At 41.4% G+C, this 15191-nt stretch overlaps 1 protein-coding gene and 1 long non-coding RNA gene across 2 annotated transcripts in view; one reads left to right on the top strand and one right to left on the bottom strand.

Moving 5' to 3' along the window:
• Positions 1–15191, bottom strand: part of CCDC38 (coiled-coil domain containing 38) — a 1141020-nt gene that overhangs the window by 335165 nt on the left and 790664 nt on the right. The window contains exon 11 of the mRNA XM_085653370.1: positions 11360–11492. Coding sequence (XP_085509496.1) covers positions 11360–11492 — 133 coding nt within the window. The remainder of the gene's footprint in view (positions 1–11359; positions 11493–15191) is intronic.
• LOC146855545 (uncharacterized) overlaps positions 1–15191 on the top strand; it is a 106665-nt gene that overhangs the window by 47377 nt on the left and 44097 nt on the right. The window lies entirely within an intron of this gene.

The following is a 15191-nucleotide window of genomic DNA, read 5'->3' as shown; positions in this document are numbered from 1 at the left end:
GAAAACACTATTCCTAGGGCCAGGCCAAATATTCCGGAGGAGGAGTGCTCAAATGCTGTACTATCACCACAAGTCACTCGTAGTACACGGCAAGACTACATGCTGAAAACACCTGACAATCAGGACCAATTTTATTCTCTCGCAGAGGACTCTGAGATGTCTGACATTAGCATTTCCTTGTCAAGCGGAGAGGATCAGGGCAAGTGGTATAGCAGCTCTAATACCGATCGCAGAAAAATAAACTTGTCTCTAAAAAGTTACAAAAGAAGAAAAGTAGAGACCGCTGCAAAAAGTATGACTTATCTGACAAAGCGAACGCCGCAGATTTGAAGTGGGATTACAATGACATATCGCTTACTATTTTCTTTAACACCACGGCTGCCTCTGGGGGTAATCAAACAATTACTGGCACTGACACTGATCAAATGGGGACACATGGTGTCTGATGAAAAAGAACCAGGTTTAACAAACATTCTGCAGTCTATCAAGAGCTTTCAGGCAGAAGCCAAAGCCGATAGTCGCAGATCCCGCCTGACAACAAAGAAGTTGCAAGGAGCAGTCAGGAAAGTGGGCAAAATTTGCGCCAAAATCGTAGATCGAATGGCCTCAGTGGAAGAAAGAGCGGAACAACTAGAGAAGGATGTTACCTCGCTCAAAACTAAGACTGATGAGCATGAGGGAGCAGCTAAGGATCTCATGTGGAAGCTGGAGGAGCAGGAAAACCGGCAGAGACGTAATAACCTCCGCTTCCTAGGGATTCCAGAAGGGGCCGAAAAAGATGATCCCAGGAAATTCATGATCACGCTTCTTAAAGGCTCATTCCCCGAACTACAATCCTGGGATTGGGACAAGGAAATTCAAAGAGACCATCGGTTTCCTTTGTCTCCCGGGAAACGCAACTCGGCATCCCAACAACACCCTCGCGCTATGCTCTTATTTTTTGGATTTTTTTTGCTCTGGCATTCTCTCTATGACCTGGCCAGACCCTCAAGCAAGCGGTCGTTTGATGGAATAACTTTTTTTACCAGGCCTGATTTTGCACACGCTACAGTTGAGCACAGATGGAGAATGAGGCAGCTCTTTGATCCCTGTGTTAGGGTCTGTGTGTCGGTTTTGTTGGTATTTTTACCTGAAGGTTACTCTACAGTGGGGGAGTCTTAGCGGGCACACGGGGGTCGTGCCTGACGGATAACCTCCAATAATGGTGGTGGGAGGTGGGGTGGGAGAGGGTGGGTAGGGTGGAAGGTCAGACAGGTTGTTATTTTGAGGTATGCTGGTAACTGGTATGCTGGAAATATCAGGTTATGGTGTAGTAAATAAGCCTGGGCGAAGCACTACGCTACGCTCGCGTAGTTTGCGAAGTTCGTGCTACTTCGCACTACGCGAACTGCACGTAGCACAGTGCGAACACGCGTAGTGTAGTGTTGCGTAGTGCTGCGGTCATTTTTTGCTTGCTCACGGTCCTCAACGTCAAGTTGGCGACCGCGAGCAAGCAAAATGACATCCCGGCGAGACTTTTTCCTTGTTCGCGATCAGCAACATCAAGTTGGCGATCGCGAGCATGGAAAATAAACCTCCCGGCGAGATTCCCAACGCGAGGAGGTCAGGTTTCTCATTGCGAGGGGTCGCGTATGGTCGCGACGCTCGCGATGAGAAACTACCAGTTCGCGTTGAGAAAGCTGCCGCTCGAGTAAAAATCTACTCGAGCAGCAGAAAACTACAGCTCGCACTGTGCAAGATGCCATTTTCAATGATTGCACAGTGCCGGTTGCTTGTCCGCACTGTGCAATCATTGAAAACAACATCTTGCACAGTGCGAACATGTTACTACGCAGTTCGCGAAGTGCTACGCGTAGCTCGCGTAGTGCGAACTTCACTTTGCGTAGCTTCGCGAATTGCTACTTCACGAACTACGCCCACTCTTAGTTGTAAAGGGGCAACGCAAAATTCAGAGCACACATTCGGACCACATGAACTAACTAGATGGGGGTCCTAAAAGTGCTATCCTTAAATATTTGTGGCTTGAATGACATTAAAAAGAGACAAATAGTTGCGATAGGATTACAAACCATGGGTACGAATGTTGTCTGCTTACAGGAAACTCACATAGAGGGCACACAAATACATATTTTAAAAACACTGGGGTATAAACTGGTTTGTGCAACTTCACAGGGGGCACGGGTATGGGGGGGTCGCTATATTAATAATAGAATTGGGAGAAGGGCACTCGCTAATTTATACTGAACTTTAATCTACTACTACTGGTGTGCTTCTGGGGAAGACACGCTGTCAGTGCGTGTCGGGAATTTATATGAAAACAAAACGCAAGTGTATCAGAACTTGCCCTCAGAGCACCTTACCCTAATGGCCAATGCTGGCACTGGTTCAAAAATGCTTTTTACATATGATGATGATTTTTAAATAACCTCAGTGTTTGTTAAATCACAATCAACAATCGATTGATCAGAAAATGCTCTAATACATGTTAACATTTATTGTTATAAAATCACAATATATGTCATGTTCGTATTCAAAAATACAATAGTACAATTAGCTTTTCAATCCTTGATCATATTCATGTTTGCCCAATGCATTTCGGGCCTTTCTGTGGCCCTTCTTCAGGGGAAATGATCTGTAAATAATGTAAATGAAAATAAACATTACAATTTTACATGTGCAGGAAAACACTTTATGCTAAAACAAATGAACAATTTTGGCAGAGACAAATATATCTCGTCCAACCTTATAGCATGAAAAAAAGAGAATATAATAGAAATAATAAGAGAACCAGGAAGAAAACCAGGAAGAAACCAATCACCCTGTATAGTGTTGTGCGGAAAAAGACGTAACTGGAACCGAGCGTTGTGTGAAAGTTAAACTGTGGAACAAGTGTCTTAGGTGTAAAAGAGAATACCTGGAAATTCTGTACTTTTACTCTTCCTGAAACACATTAAACCGACACCGCTAATTATTCAACACGAAATCTCATGAGCACTCATGAGCATGTCTGAATACAACTGAACGTTTGATGGGGAGTGACCTTAAGTCTTCAAATTGTGAGCTTTTTCAAGCAGCCAACAATGCTGGTTCTCAACGCGGAACAAAATAGCTACCTGGAAACAGTAAAAAACGCGTGACAGTCACCATCTCATACGTGTCTAAAAGATCTAAATTGGTACTGGGATACCTCCTATCTTGCTCACCTTCTAGGAAACCTTCCGAAATCTGTACAAGAATGACGACCAAATAATCAACTCGTTCTCTCATGGCGCGGTACTCCGTAGACTCCAGCGTCTACCTTATAAGGCTATCTGGTCACGAAAATGAAAAACTAACTGTTCCTCGCTGTTCACTCAATTTGTTCCCTCCATCTTGGAATGGGGAACCTAAAGAACTACAAATGGCTTCTCACTGTGGTGAAACAGATAACTGAAACACCGACTCACACTGGTGAAAAAAAACGCTCGACGGTGCCCACGCTGTGTTAAATGTTATGTGAATAATAAAGAGAAGTGGAAATAAATGTAGTAAAAAAAGAAAGAAAAAGATAAAAAAATTCGAGTTATATGTTGTAATTGTAGCAGGTAGAAAGAACATAATACAGCTTTATGAAAAAAAGCAGTGATACCTTTAGTTTTTAATAACTGGTGTATTTTAAAGAATCCTAATGTGTAAGTCTACATAACCCCCACAATGTAGAGTATAATGGGCTATAAGTAGCAACCTAAATCAACTTTATCATTGATCCCGTTGGGATCTTGGGTATTTAACCTTCTTATCCAGAATATTTCTCTCTGTAGGAGTGTTTTAGTCAGATTTCTACCAGGGGCTGGGACCACTTGTTCAATTATTTGAAATTTGAGTTGTGATATGGAGTGTTTGAGTTTAGTCCAATGTGTCGCCAGACTGCTTTTTATGTTGGCATTTCGAATAGTACTTTTATGTTCTGAAATGCGAGTCTTGATTTTCCTCTCGGTTTTACCTATGTAGAGAAGTCCACACGGGCATTTTATGACATAAATCAGATTCATGGAGTTACAATTTGCGTTGTGTTTCAATTTTATCGTTTTTCCAGTAAACGGATGATGTACTTCGTTGCCGCTTATTACGTTGTTGCAATGTATGCAGTTCTGGCATCGTTGAGTTCCTTTAAATTCTGTAATTGTGGTCATTGATGTAGAAGCAATCATTTCTTTAAGATTCCTGGACCTTTTGTAAGCGAATAGAGGTTTTTCTTTGAATAAGTTTTTGAAATCATCTTCATTTTGCAACATCTCCCATCTTGTGTTGATAATCTTTTTAATTTTTCGGGAACATGTAGAATATTTCGATACAAAGACTTGTCTGGTCTGTTGCTTTTTTGGTTTGACGCTAAGGAGATTTTCCCGATGATTTTGTTCTGTTTTTTGGATTGCTTCTCTCAAGACGTTCTCTGGATATCCTTTGGAACAATATCTTTCTCTCAGGATAGTGATGTTTTTTTGCAAAGTATGGTCGGTGGAACAAATCCTTTTTGCTCGCAGGAACTGTGAGAATGGAAGATTGTGTAGTAAATTCTGCGAATGAAAACTTGTAAACAATAAAGCATTGTTTTTATCTGTGGGTTTATGGTATACTTCAGTGAAAATCGTGCCTTCTTCTATAGTCACTAGTACATCCAGAAATGGTAGTGATTTATTGTGAATTGTTTTAGTAAATTGTATATGTTCATCTTTTTGATTCAACTGAACTACCTTCTCCACCAGAAGCTCTTGACTGTTGTTCCATAGTATGAAGATATCGTCTATATATCTGCCAAACAGCAGGAGATTATCCATCCATTCTTTGTCATTGTATATGTTTTGTTCTTCAAAGTGTGCCATATAGGTATTTGCATATGCGGGCGCTCCCGCAAAACCCATTGAAGTTCCTTTCAATTGTAAGTAGTATTGGTTGTCCCACTCGAAATAACTGTGGTGCAAACAAAAATGAAGCATCTCCAATAGAAAAACTTTGTCTGCCCTTATTGTAGATTGTTTCAATAGTGCCCGTTCTACCGCCTCCATTCCTCCTGAGTGTGGAATGGAGGTGTACAACGACTTGACATCCAGAGTGCAAAGTATAGTATTCCTGGTAATTTGTATATTATGTAACTTTTGCAAGAAGTGAGTGGTGTCCTTGATGTAGGATCCCCATTGTTGAACAAATGGTTGTAGAAAGTGGTCTATATACTGTCCAATTGGCTCAAATATGGTCCCGCACCCTGTGACTATGGGTCTGAATGGTGGATCATAAAGATCTTTGTGGATCTTTGGTAGCATATATAATCCCGGTCGATTGGAATTCTCCTTAGTCAGAAACAAACGTGTGTTATTCGTGATCCATCCCATATCAATGGCTTTGTTTAGAATGATACTCAATGTCTTTTGTAGTTGTTCCGTGGGATCCCCTTCTAATAGAAGATAAGTGGTAGAGTCCGAGATATGTTCATAAACTTTCCGTCTATAGAAAACTTGATCCATGATGACAATTGCTCCTCCCTTGTCAGCCTTTGTTATGATGATATCAGCATCATTCTTGAGAGTTTTTAATGTCATATGCTCTTGTTTGGTAAAATTGGGTTATTTTCGCCGTTTGACATTGATCCTAGATAAGTCATTTTTAACCTGCTTTTCAAAGGCATCTAGAATCTTGTGTGATACTGGAGCTTGGAAAGTGGATCTTCTTTTAAATTCCTCGAATTCTCTTTCTGACTTATCCGACTCAGGGATATTTAATGTGGAAAAGAAATATCTAAGTCGAAGACTCCGCATGAATCTGAATAACGTGATTTCATTCTCTAAATCATTAGTTTGATATGTAGGGACAAATCCGAAACCTTAGTTAAGAATCCTGATTTGATGAGTGGTCAGTTCTTTAGAGGAAATGTTAACTACTAAGTTGTTTTCTGGCTTCTCAAATTTTGTCGCAACTTTTCTTTTGCTTCGCCTTGTTTTCCTCCTGTTTTGCCCGGTGGTTGACTGCTGTCTGTTGTTTGGGATAAAAAAGACCTCGAAGTAGAGGGATGTGCTTCTATTTCTCCCGTTGGTGTTGTCAGGTTTTTGTCCAGAACTTTTTCAATACGTGGCAGGGGTCTGTTAGTGTTAGTATCTGTTTCTGTTGCCAAACTTTCCTCAGATGACACATTGGGATTTGTTTTGAAGAATACTCTTCTTTGAGCATATACCTCCGCCCAGGTGTATACCTCGTTCAATTTGTAGTCCAAAGTGTCTCTTTTGTATTTTCTTAATTTTCCCTCCTGTAGTTCTTTGGAGTAATTGTCTAGTTTGAGGTTCATTTATTCTAAGACTTTTTTCCAGTCTTCTCCATCCATCCTGGTTTCAATGTCAATTCTGATAATTTTAATTTCTTCTGTAATTTCTTGGATAACCACTGCGAGTTCTTCAATGAGTAGTAAAATAAGGTCTAGTGAACACTTGTTTAATACGGCATACCATCGATCCATAAAATCTTTTTTAAGGTGAAATCTGAATAGCATAGGTTTGATAGATAATCTTAGCCCTCTGGGAATTCTTTTAGCACGATGATACTGTACAAGTGTGGAGGCATGGAGACGTTGGTTGAGTTGTCTCCTGGTTAAAAATTCCAATTGTTTAAGTTGTTGTTGGAGGGTGTTGCCCTGCACATCAAATGTTTTAACTTCTTGTATAAGAGAGTAAATCTCAGATGCTTGTTCATTAGTATAGGCCAGAGTGCTGGCTCTATTATCCGTTAAACTCGAAATTGGGGTCGCTATATTAGCCAGGGGCTCAGGGTACACTTTTAACCGCTCTAAAGCTGATAAATCTGGCCGCTGGGCAGTTACAGAGTGTCAAGATGGACAGGGGCAAAAGATTACTCTTTGTGCTATTTATGGGAGCAATAGCGATGATCCGTTAGTCTTCCATGAGATTCCTAACGAACTCACGCACTGGCCTCTACCCTTACTGATCTGCGGGGATTTCAACAACAATCTCCCCAGTGATTGGTCTTTGAAGGACGACTGGCAGTACAAGGGCCGGAAACCTAAAGTGTTTAAGGCAATGAAACATATGTGTTATACACATGGGCTTGTAGACGGTTGGCAGATTTTAAATCCTAACAATCCCGGATATACCTTATTTTCTAATCCGCATCGCACACACGTAAGAATAGACTACATCCTGATGTCTAACTCACTTAGATCTAAGTTTCAAATTGAGAAGCTTCCTCGAATTCTTTCAGACCACAACCCTCTAATATGCACTCTACAAACAACACCAGGAAACATAACACCTACTTCATGGACATTTGAGAAATCCTTGCTCTCAGATGACAAATATTGTGTTCACATGAGAGAGTGGATTCCTAACTTTTTAAAGGACAACATTGGGAGTGTATCAATTGAAGTTATGTGGGACGCCCTAAATGCAGGGATTCAAGGAGAAACAATGCAATATTCACTGAAGGCTAACAAAATGGCTAGGGAATATATGAGGGAATTGCAGGAAAATCTTCGATTGGCCGAAGAAGAACTGATAAGGGCGATCGAGGGATCCATGGGCTAGAAGAAAAAAAATAGAATACAAAGTCTGGTGGCAATCGCAAAGGCCGCAATTAAAAATATGTTTACTGCTAAAGCCATAAAAAAAGCTGCAGCTCATAAAGAGATGTTGTATGAGGTCAATGAGCAAGTTGGCTACCAGCTGGCTATTCGTATGAGGCAGCAGGCCTCAGCAAACTTGATATGGGAAATAGAGGACCCAGTGGAAGGCCAAATATCTGATCCTGAACGAATTAGAGAGTCATTTTGGAGATTTTATAGTACCCTGTATGCTGAGGAGGGGGGGAGGGATCCAGAAAATATCGAGAGATATTTAGATGGAGGAGGCACCGACAGGTTTGACAAGGAAGATCAGCTTACCTTAGATTAAATCCCTAATATAGAAGAAATTGTAACTACAATCCAAAACTTACCGAAAGGGAAAGCAACTGGACTGGATAATATACCTTCGGAATTTTATTTAGTGTTTATAGATCAGATTAAAGGCATTTTATTTGACTTAATCGTACACATTTTTAAAGGGGGGCAGCCTCCAAATTCTTGGTCTAGGGCAAAGATAGTCATCTTCCCTAAAAAAAACAAGCCCCAGATCAGCTAGGCTCATATCACCCTATCACTCTTATAAATGCAGACTCTAAATTATATTAAAAAATGTTGCCAAATCGAATTGCCCCAATCATTCTCAAAGTAATTGCTAAATACCAACACGGCTTCGTTCCAGGGAGATCAACTACTAACCACATTCAGAAAGTGATCACCTTATTTGATAGTATGGAATGTACAGGAGACCCTATGGCATTGGTTCTTCTCGATGCCGAGAAGGCCTTTGATAGGGTCTCATGGCAATTTTTGTGGGCCGCTATGTCTAGGGTCGGAATCAAGATAGGGTATATTCAGGCTGTGCAGAAACTATATGTGAACCTCAGGGCTATGGTAATGGTGAACGGTAGCCTTACTAAAGAGTTGATTATATCTCGTGGAACTCGACAGGGGTGCACATGTTCGCCATTGCTTTTTGCGATCTATATTGATTCCTTTATTCGTAGACTAGAGGGAAACAGAGAAATAGCACCGATTTTGTCACAGGATTATCCAACCAAGACCTTGGCATACGCTGATGACATTGCTGTTGTAACAGCTGATCCTAGCACAGCTATGTCTGTTATTGAATGCGAGGCTAATACATTTGGGCTTGTATCCGGATACGCACTCAATCAGGGGAAAACACAGATCGTGCTGAACAACAAAAGCAAGATGTGTGACCCTTGAGTGGTAGATAAGGCTACATACTTAGGAATCTGCATTACATCTAAACTTGAGAATTTGGTGGACCTAAACATGAATCCAATGCTGGGCGCCATGCAGAAAGATCTCCGTCGCCTAGACAATCTACATCTATCTCTAATTGGTAGGGCAAATGCCTTGAAAATTGTGTTTTTCCCTATCTATTTAGAGCTATATGTTTAGAATTTTCAGAGCAATGGTTCAAATCTATGGAACGCACCTTCTCAAGCTTTATTTGGGCATATGCACAACCCCGCCGTGCATATAAACTATTGACCCTGCCAAAGGAAAGAGGAGGGTTGGCTCTCCCAAATTTAAAAGCATATTATTGGGCATCTGTGCTGCTTTATAGTCGTGAGCTATTACAGAATACCGGGATAGAAATGTTACCAGGGCGTTACTCGCCATCTATTTTTCAATTAACTTTGGGCAATAAAAGTAACGGATATCTCTGGCGACACTTGCATGACAGCTACCATAAAAAAGTGAAACTTAAAACACTGATTAATGGGTTTAAGGTATAGAAAGCTGTGAGAAGAATGTTGGGTATTGGGCGAATATAATTTTATACCCCCCTAAGGGATAACCCTGTTCTGCCGGAGATTTTTAAAGATAATTGCATCAGCAAGTGGAACGAGGCAGGAATAAATCACATAGGGTGCCTCCTCTCCCCTGCAGGGATACAATCCTTTGAAGAACGCAGAGAAAACTTTCAACTGGACTGGCGGGATTTTTTTTAAATATCTTCAAATCAGAGATTTTCTGGTACGAAGGGTGGGGAGAAGGACTCTGCCTGAAAAAATAACTTTAGTGGAAACTTTAATTCACATTAAAAAAAATACAATCGGGGGAATATATTCCCTTATAAATGTGCTGTTTCCGGATGATCTGGAGAAAACATCACAGAAGTGGCAGTGGAAAATTGGTACAACTATGGATAAATTTCATTATGCATATTCAATGTCTCAAACAATTCTTATGTCCACAAAACTCCAAGCGCAGTTCTATAAAACATGCTTCTTTTTATACTATACCCCAGACAAAATCGCCAAATGGGGGAGTGGTAAGGGGACATGCTGCCCAAGATGTATGCTATTCAACGCTGATTGTGTACATATTTTCTCTACTTGTGATGGACTAACTTCTTTAAAACAAAACATTGAGAAGTTCTTGTCAGCCGAATTGCAAAGCGATATAGTTCTGACCAGTGAAGTTATACTATTGGGAGCGACAGATCCTAGCAATCCCAGGCTGGGTCATGAACTCATCTTTATTGCTATGGTGGTATTAAGAATGTGTATAGCCTCGGCCTGGCTGGATCCCATTGCACCGTCTTTTCATCAGTGGCTGGCTAGGCTATTAGCAATCTCCAATTTGGAGGCTGCTATTTACAAATGGAAAGGTAGGATATGGCGTAAAAGGGGTTTGAGAATTTGGTCCCCTTTAATAGAATGGTGTCAATCCCTAAACAACACCTAGTATATCGTGAATTATATTCAACTTTATGGTATGTTAGAAAATGATTTACTGCCGGGGATAATGTAACATGACTATGAAATTATGAAATTATGAGAATATACAAATTTGTTACTGTATTATCAATTGTCTGACCTGGGAGGGCGGGGGGTGTGCTTGGGGGTGTGTTAAATTGTTGAAAAATCAAATAAAGATATTTATAAAAAAACAGCACATGAATGAGAAGAGAATGTCTGATTACGTACACAACAGAGAAACAATTCAACAGAACAAATCACACAGATCACACAAAATGGGCAATTTTTTGGGGGAACAAACAGCATGTGTATCCCCACTTGTAGGGATGCAAACTGTAGTGCAACAGTGCAGTAAATTAAATACAATACCACAACAAGATGTTCCTAGCAATGTAATACGAACGTGTGTCAACCACCTCATAGGAGACTTTCTATGGGTTGTACTATATCAATATACAGGAAAGAAGCAAAACAATATAGACTAGACTGAAAATACTACTCAATACATACTTCATGCATTATAGAGAAATATAAATCGATTCAACATATCAAGTTTTGTTGTCATTTATAAAATATATGAGTCTGCTGCAATATTTTCCATATGTTCACTACTTGTTTCATTTAGTTACCAATTGTTTCTCAAACTCACACTTTTAACTTCATGATAGTTAATTTTTCAATACATTATTTGAACAAAATAAAACAAGCATGTTCCCTCCTACTTTCCTTATACACATGAAGATAAATTAGCACATTTAAAACATAAGCAAAGAAAAGTAATGACTACGGCCTGATTCACAAAGGTAAACTTATACTTTTGTGTAAGCTTACGATTGTTTGCTATTCACAAAGGGATTTATGAGTAGTATCTTGACGAGTGTGGAGGTTCCGCACATAAAATCCCTTGGTAAAGAGCAAACAATCATAAACTTAGACAAAAGTGTAAGTTTATATTTCTGAATCAGGCCCCGATGGTTTAACTTGGTTTGTTACATTTATGGAAAAGGGGGTTATTATTTACCTGCTCGGATTTAAACTCTCCGTAAGAAAACATCTTCGCCTTGAGCTGCAAGTCTGCTATTTTTTCCTCTTCTCTGTTGCAGGCCTGGTTAAGCAATTCCAATTGTCCTTGAAGGGTTTCGGTTTTACGTTTCCTGTAGACATAAATATATTGAAAATAACCAACAGAAGCAGACCATTTAATACAACAAGCACTGGAAAAGCCAATAGGGTTGGCGTTAGCTGCTAGGCTTTTGGCTTGTTTTGCTCTGCCATGGTTTGTGCAAAACTTTACTTTTAGGGAAATTGCAGATCATTCTCACTCTAAAAATAAGAACATTGGCTAACGGCAAAAATATTATTTTGTCCCAAATAAGCAAAGATTCCATAACTCACAGTGAAGGCAGCCACTGGCTGATGTGAGCTGACCGCATGGCCCATTGCCCCATGATCTAAGCTGGAGTGGGTGGAAGAAAATGTGAATGAAACAACAGACTAATGTATGAGGAATGGCAGAAAACCCCTATAAGTAACTATGTCAATCACATGTTAGCCCCTTTAGGTAACTATATTATACATATAATATTAGTAAAATCAAAAGGTCTTGGCTAACCCCCGACCTATAAAAAGCTAACAGTTCTGACGATGGCTGCCAACCTCTTGCCTTTGATTTTTTTAAAATGTTTTTGTAAATCAGTATTGCCAATAAATAGGGAGACTTGCAAAGACCGACAGATAAAGAGTCTTGCAATGACACAAGGATTGTGGGACTGATAGATAGATAGATCCAGCTTTAATTAGTAATATGATTGGTAAATGTCTATATAAACATGACATACAAGAGCACTGAAAGGAAACTAGAAAGCCACACAAGCAGGACATACAGACTCAATGGGATTATAAGGATAATTGTAGTCCTTAATTAAAAAACATACCAGCATTACATACAGGACTGCAGCTATAAGCACACTTCTTGCATGCTTACTAATAAGAGGATGCCTTTATAAAGAAGAATTTCAAATGGACACAAGCTGGTATGCTGTGAAAAAGCAGCAGTCAAATAAATAAAGGCCACTTCAAATTAAGTAACAACAGCATTAGAAGGATCCAGGAACTGATAAAGCTAGTATATGCCCTGTGCTTGCCCTGCTATAACATCAGGCTCTAAACACAAAGGCAACCATAAAGTGATAATAAATTAAAAACAAGAACACGAGACTGAGACTGTGACTGAAGGGAACTACTGTGTGTGTGCACATGCTTGTGAAAGATTCATAGATGCTAAATGAACACGTCGGGATCCAAGGACATTGTAACGAGGACCAATGACCCAAGATCATATTTTGTGTGTAAGCGGCTTGTGTGTGGTTGGTGAGGCCACGGTTCCAATTATAGGTTGAAGATAGTAAGTTAGAAGATAGAGCCTTGGTGGATGTCTTATTGGAATGGGATGAGGTTAGATATACCATTTAGAATTTTTATGGTTTAGACGTAGTTGTCCAGAGGAACAAGTTAAGACGAACAAGTTACTTACATTCGGTAACACATTATATGGTATAGACTCTAGCTGCAGATTCCATATCTTTGAATTCCCCAGGCATCCGGCTGGACCCAGAAACTCAATACCCCTTGCGCGACGTCCTCGGCTTCGGTAGCATCAGTTATGACGTTGCGGTGCATATATAGGCGCCCCCAAGCGCAGGGACGTCAGTACTTTTCGCTTTTTCCACGCCAGACGCGCAGAGCCACAAAGTAACTGATGCAGTTGTGTGCAAAACTAGGGCCCTGAAAAGGGGAGTAACTCTAGCCCTAAAATATTAGTCTGCAAAGCGCGGAGGCATGGGCGGGGCTGTAAGGAATCTGCAGCTAGACAGAGTCTCTACCAGATAATGCATTACCGAAGGTAAGTAACTTGCACATCTGATAGAGACGTCTAGCTGCAGATACTTTACCTGTGAATTAGGTACCTGAGCCATACCATCCCGGCGGTGGGCTACGGACCAATGGCCTATACTAGGAAGTCCTGCAGGACCGACTGGGAAAAGTGGCCACCTGACAGATACCTTCGACTGTGACACCTGAGCCAAGGCCATAGTCACAGCTTTTTACCTGGTGGAATGGGCCTTTAATCTCTCAGCGGCTGCTTCTTTTCCGGGGCATAACAGATCTTGATGCAGAGAACGACCTAGTGAGAGACAGTCATTTTCTGCACTGCCCTTCCTTTCTATGCCCCCACATACCCCACAAAGAGTTGGTCATCCACCTGGAACTCTTTGGTGCGGTCAAGGTAGGACGACAAAGCTTTTTGAGTCCAGTCGGTGGAGCCGTTCCTCTTCTTCAGAGGGCTGTGAAGGAGCAAAGAAGGTAGGCAATGTGATGGACTGACCCAGATATAGATACAGATCACAACGTTCCGTAAAAAGGATGTCTTGGTGCAAAGCACCACTCTAGTAGGAAAGGACATAAGATAAGGAGGCGAACAAGATAATTTTCAGCACTCCATCCATCATCTTCTTGTGTTTGCTTTGTTTGCCCTAAGTTGGCAGGGTATGTCCAGACGTGGGTCCCTTGCTCACTTTGCCACTGGATTCAAGCTAACCTGGCTGATGAGGAGTGTAACTCTGAAACCGGTCTCAGAATGCTTGTTTCTGGTCCAGGGAGGACCTGGCCTGGCTGTTCGGGCTGGACTGTTCGTGTGAGGCACAGGGCCAAGACTGATTTGCATATGGCTGGGTCCAAACTGGGGTGGCAAAGTGAGTTAAAGAATGATGATGGATTCAACCCAGATCTGTGACCGGGGGTGAGTGTCTGAAAAGTTTCAGCACTCCGTCCATCATCCCCTTGTGTTTGCTTTGTTTGCCCTAAGTTGGCAGGGTATGCCCAGACATGGGTCCCTTGCTCACTTTGCCAGTGGATTGAAGTTAGCCTGGCTGAGGAGGAGTTTTACTCCGAAACCAGTCCCAGGATGCTTGTTTCTGGTCCAGGGACGACCTGGCCTGGCAGTTCGAGCTGGACTGTTCACATGAGGCACAGGGCCAAGACTGATTCGCATATGGCTGAGTCCAAACTGGGGTGGCAAAGTGAGTTAAAGAATGATGATGGATTCAACCCAGATCTGTGACTGGGGGTGAGTGTCTGAAAAGTTTCAGCACTACGTCCATCATCCCCTTGTGTTTGTGGTGAACAAGATAACATCTGCAATTCATTCACCTTCCAAGCCACCAAGAAGGCTGTTTTGATGATTAACAGCCGGAGGGAACAATTATGCAACGGCTCAAAGGGAGCACACATCAATAGGTGAGGACCAAATTAAGGTCCCACTGTGGCATGACAAAGGGCGTAGGTGGAAACAGCTGAGCCAGCCCTTTTAGAAATCTATGTACAATGGGAGATTTGAAGAGAGAGGGTTGGTCTGGAAGCTGCAAAAAAGCAGACAGAGCGGAATGGTAACCCTTGAGAGTTCCCAAAGCAAAGCCCTGCTGGTCAAGGGTTAGAATGAACAAAAGGACAGTAGAAAGAGAAGCAGAAAGAGGGTCAATAGACCTTTCTGTACAGTGTAATACATTACAGACTTCAGGCGGAAGGTTAAAAGCTATTAACTGTCACCGCTCAATCTCCATGCATTGAGGCGCAGAGTTAACAGGTTCGGGTAGAGAACCCTCCCCTGCTGCTGCGACAGAAGATTCTCACTAAGGGACAGCCTGATCGGAAAGATTGATGCTCATTTTCAGAAACTCTGGATACCAGACTCTCCTCGCCCAGTCCGTAACCACCAGAATGACTTGGGCCCAGTCTTTCCTGATCTTCTTCAGAACCCTGGGCAGGAATGGTATAGGCAGAAAGGCTATAGCAGA

This window comes from Triturus cristatus, chromosome 4_1, assembly GCF_964204655.1.
Source record: "Triturus cristatus chromosome 4_1, aTriCri1.1, whole genome shotgun sequence".
NCBI lineage: Eukaryota > Metazoa > Chordata > Amphibia > Caudata > Salamandridae > Triturus > Triturus cristatus.
The sequence above is the reverse complement of the archived record's forward strand: the minus strand, read 5'-3'. Positions and strand labels throughout refer to the sequence as shown.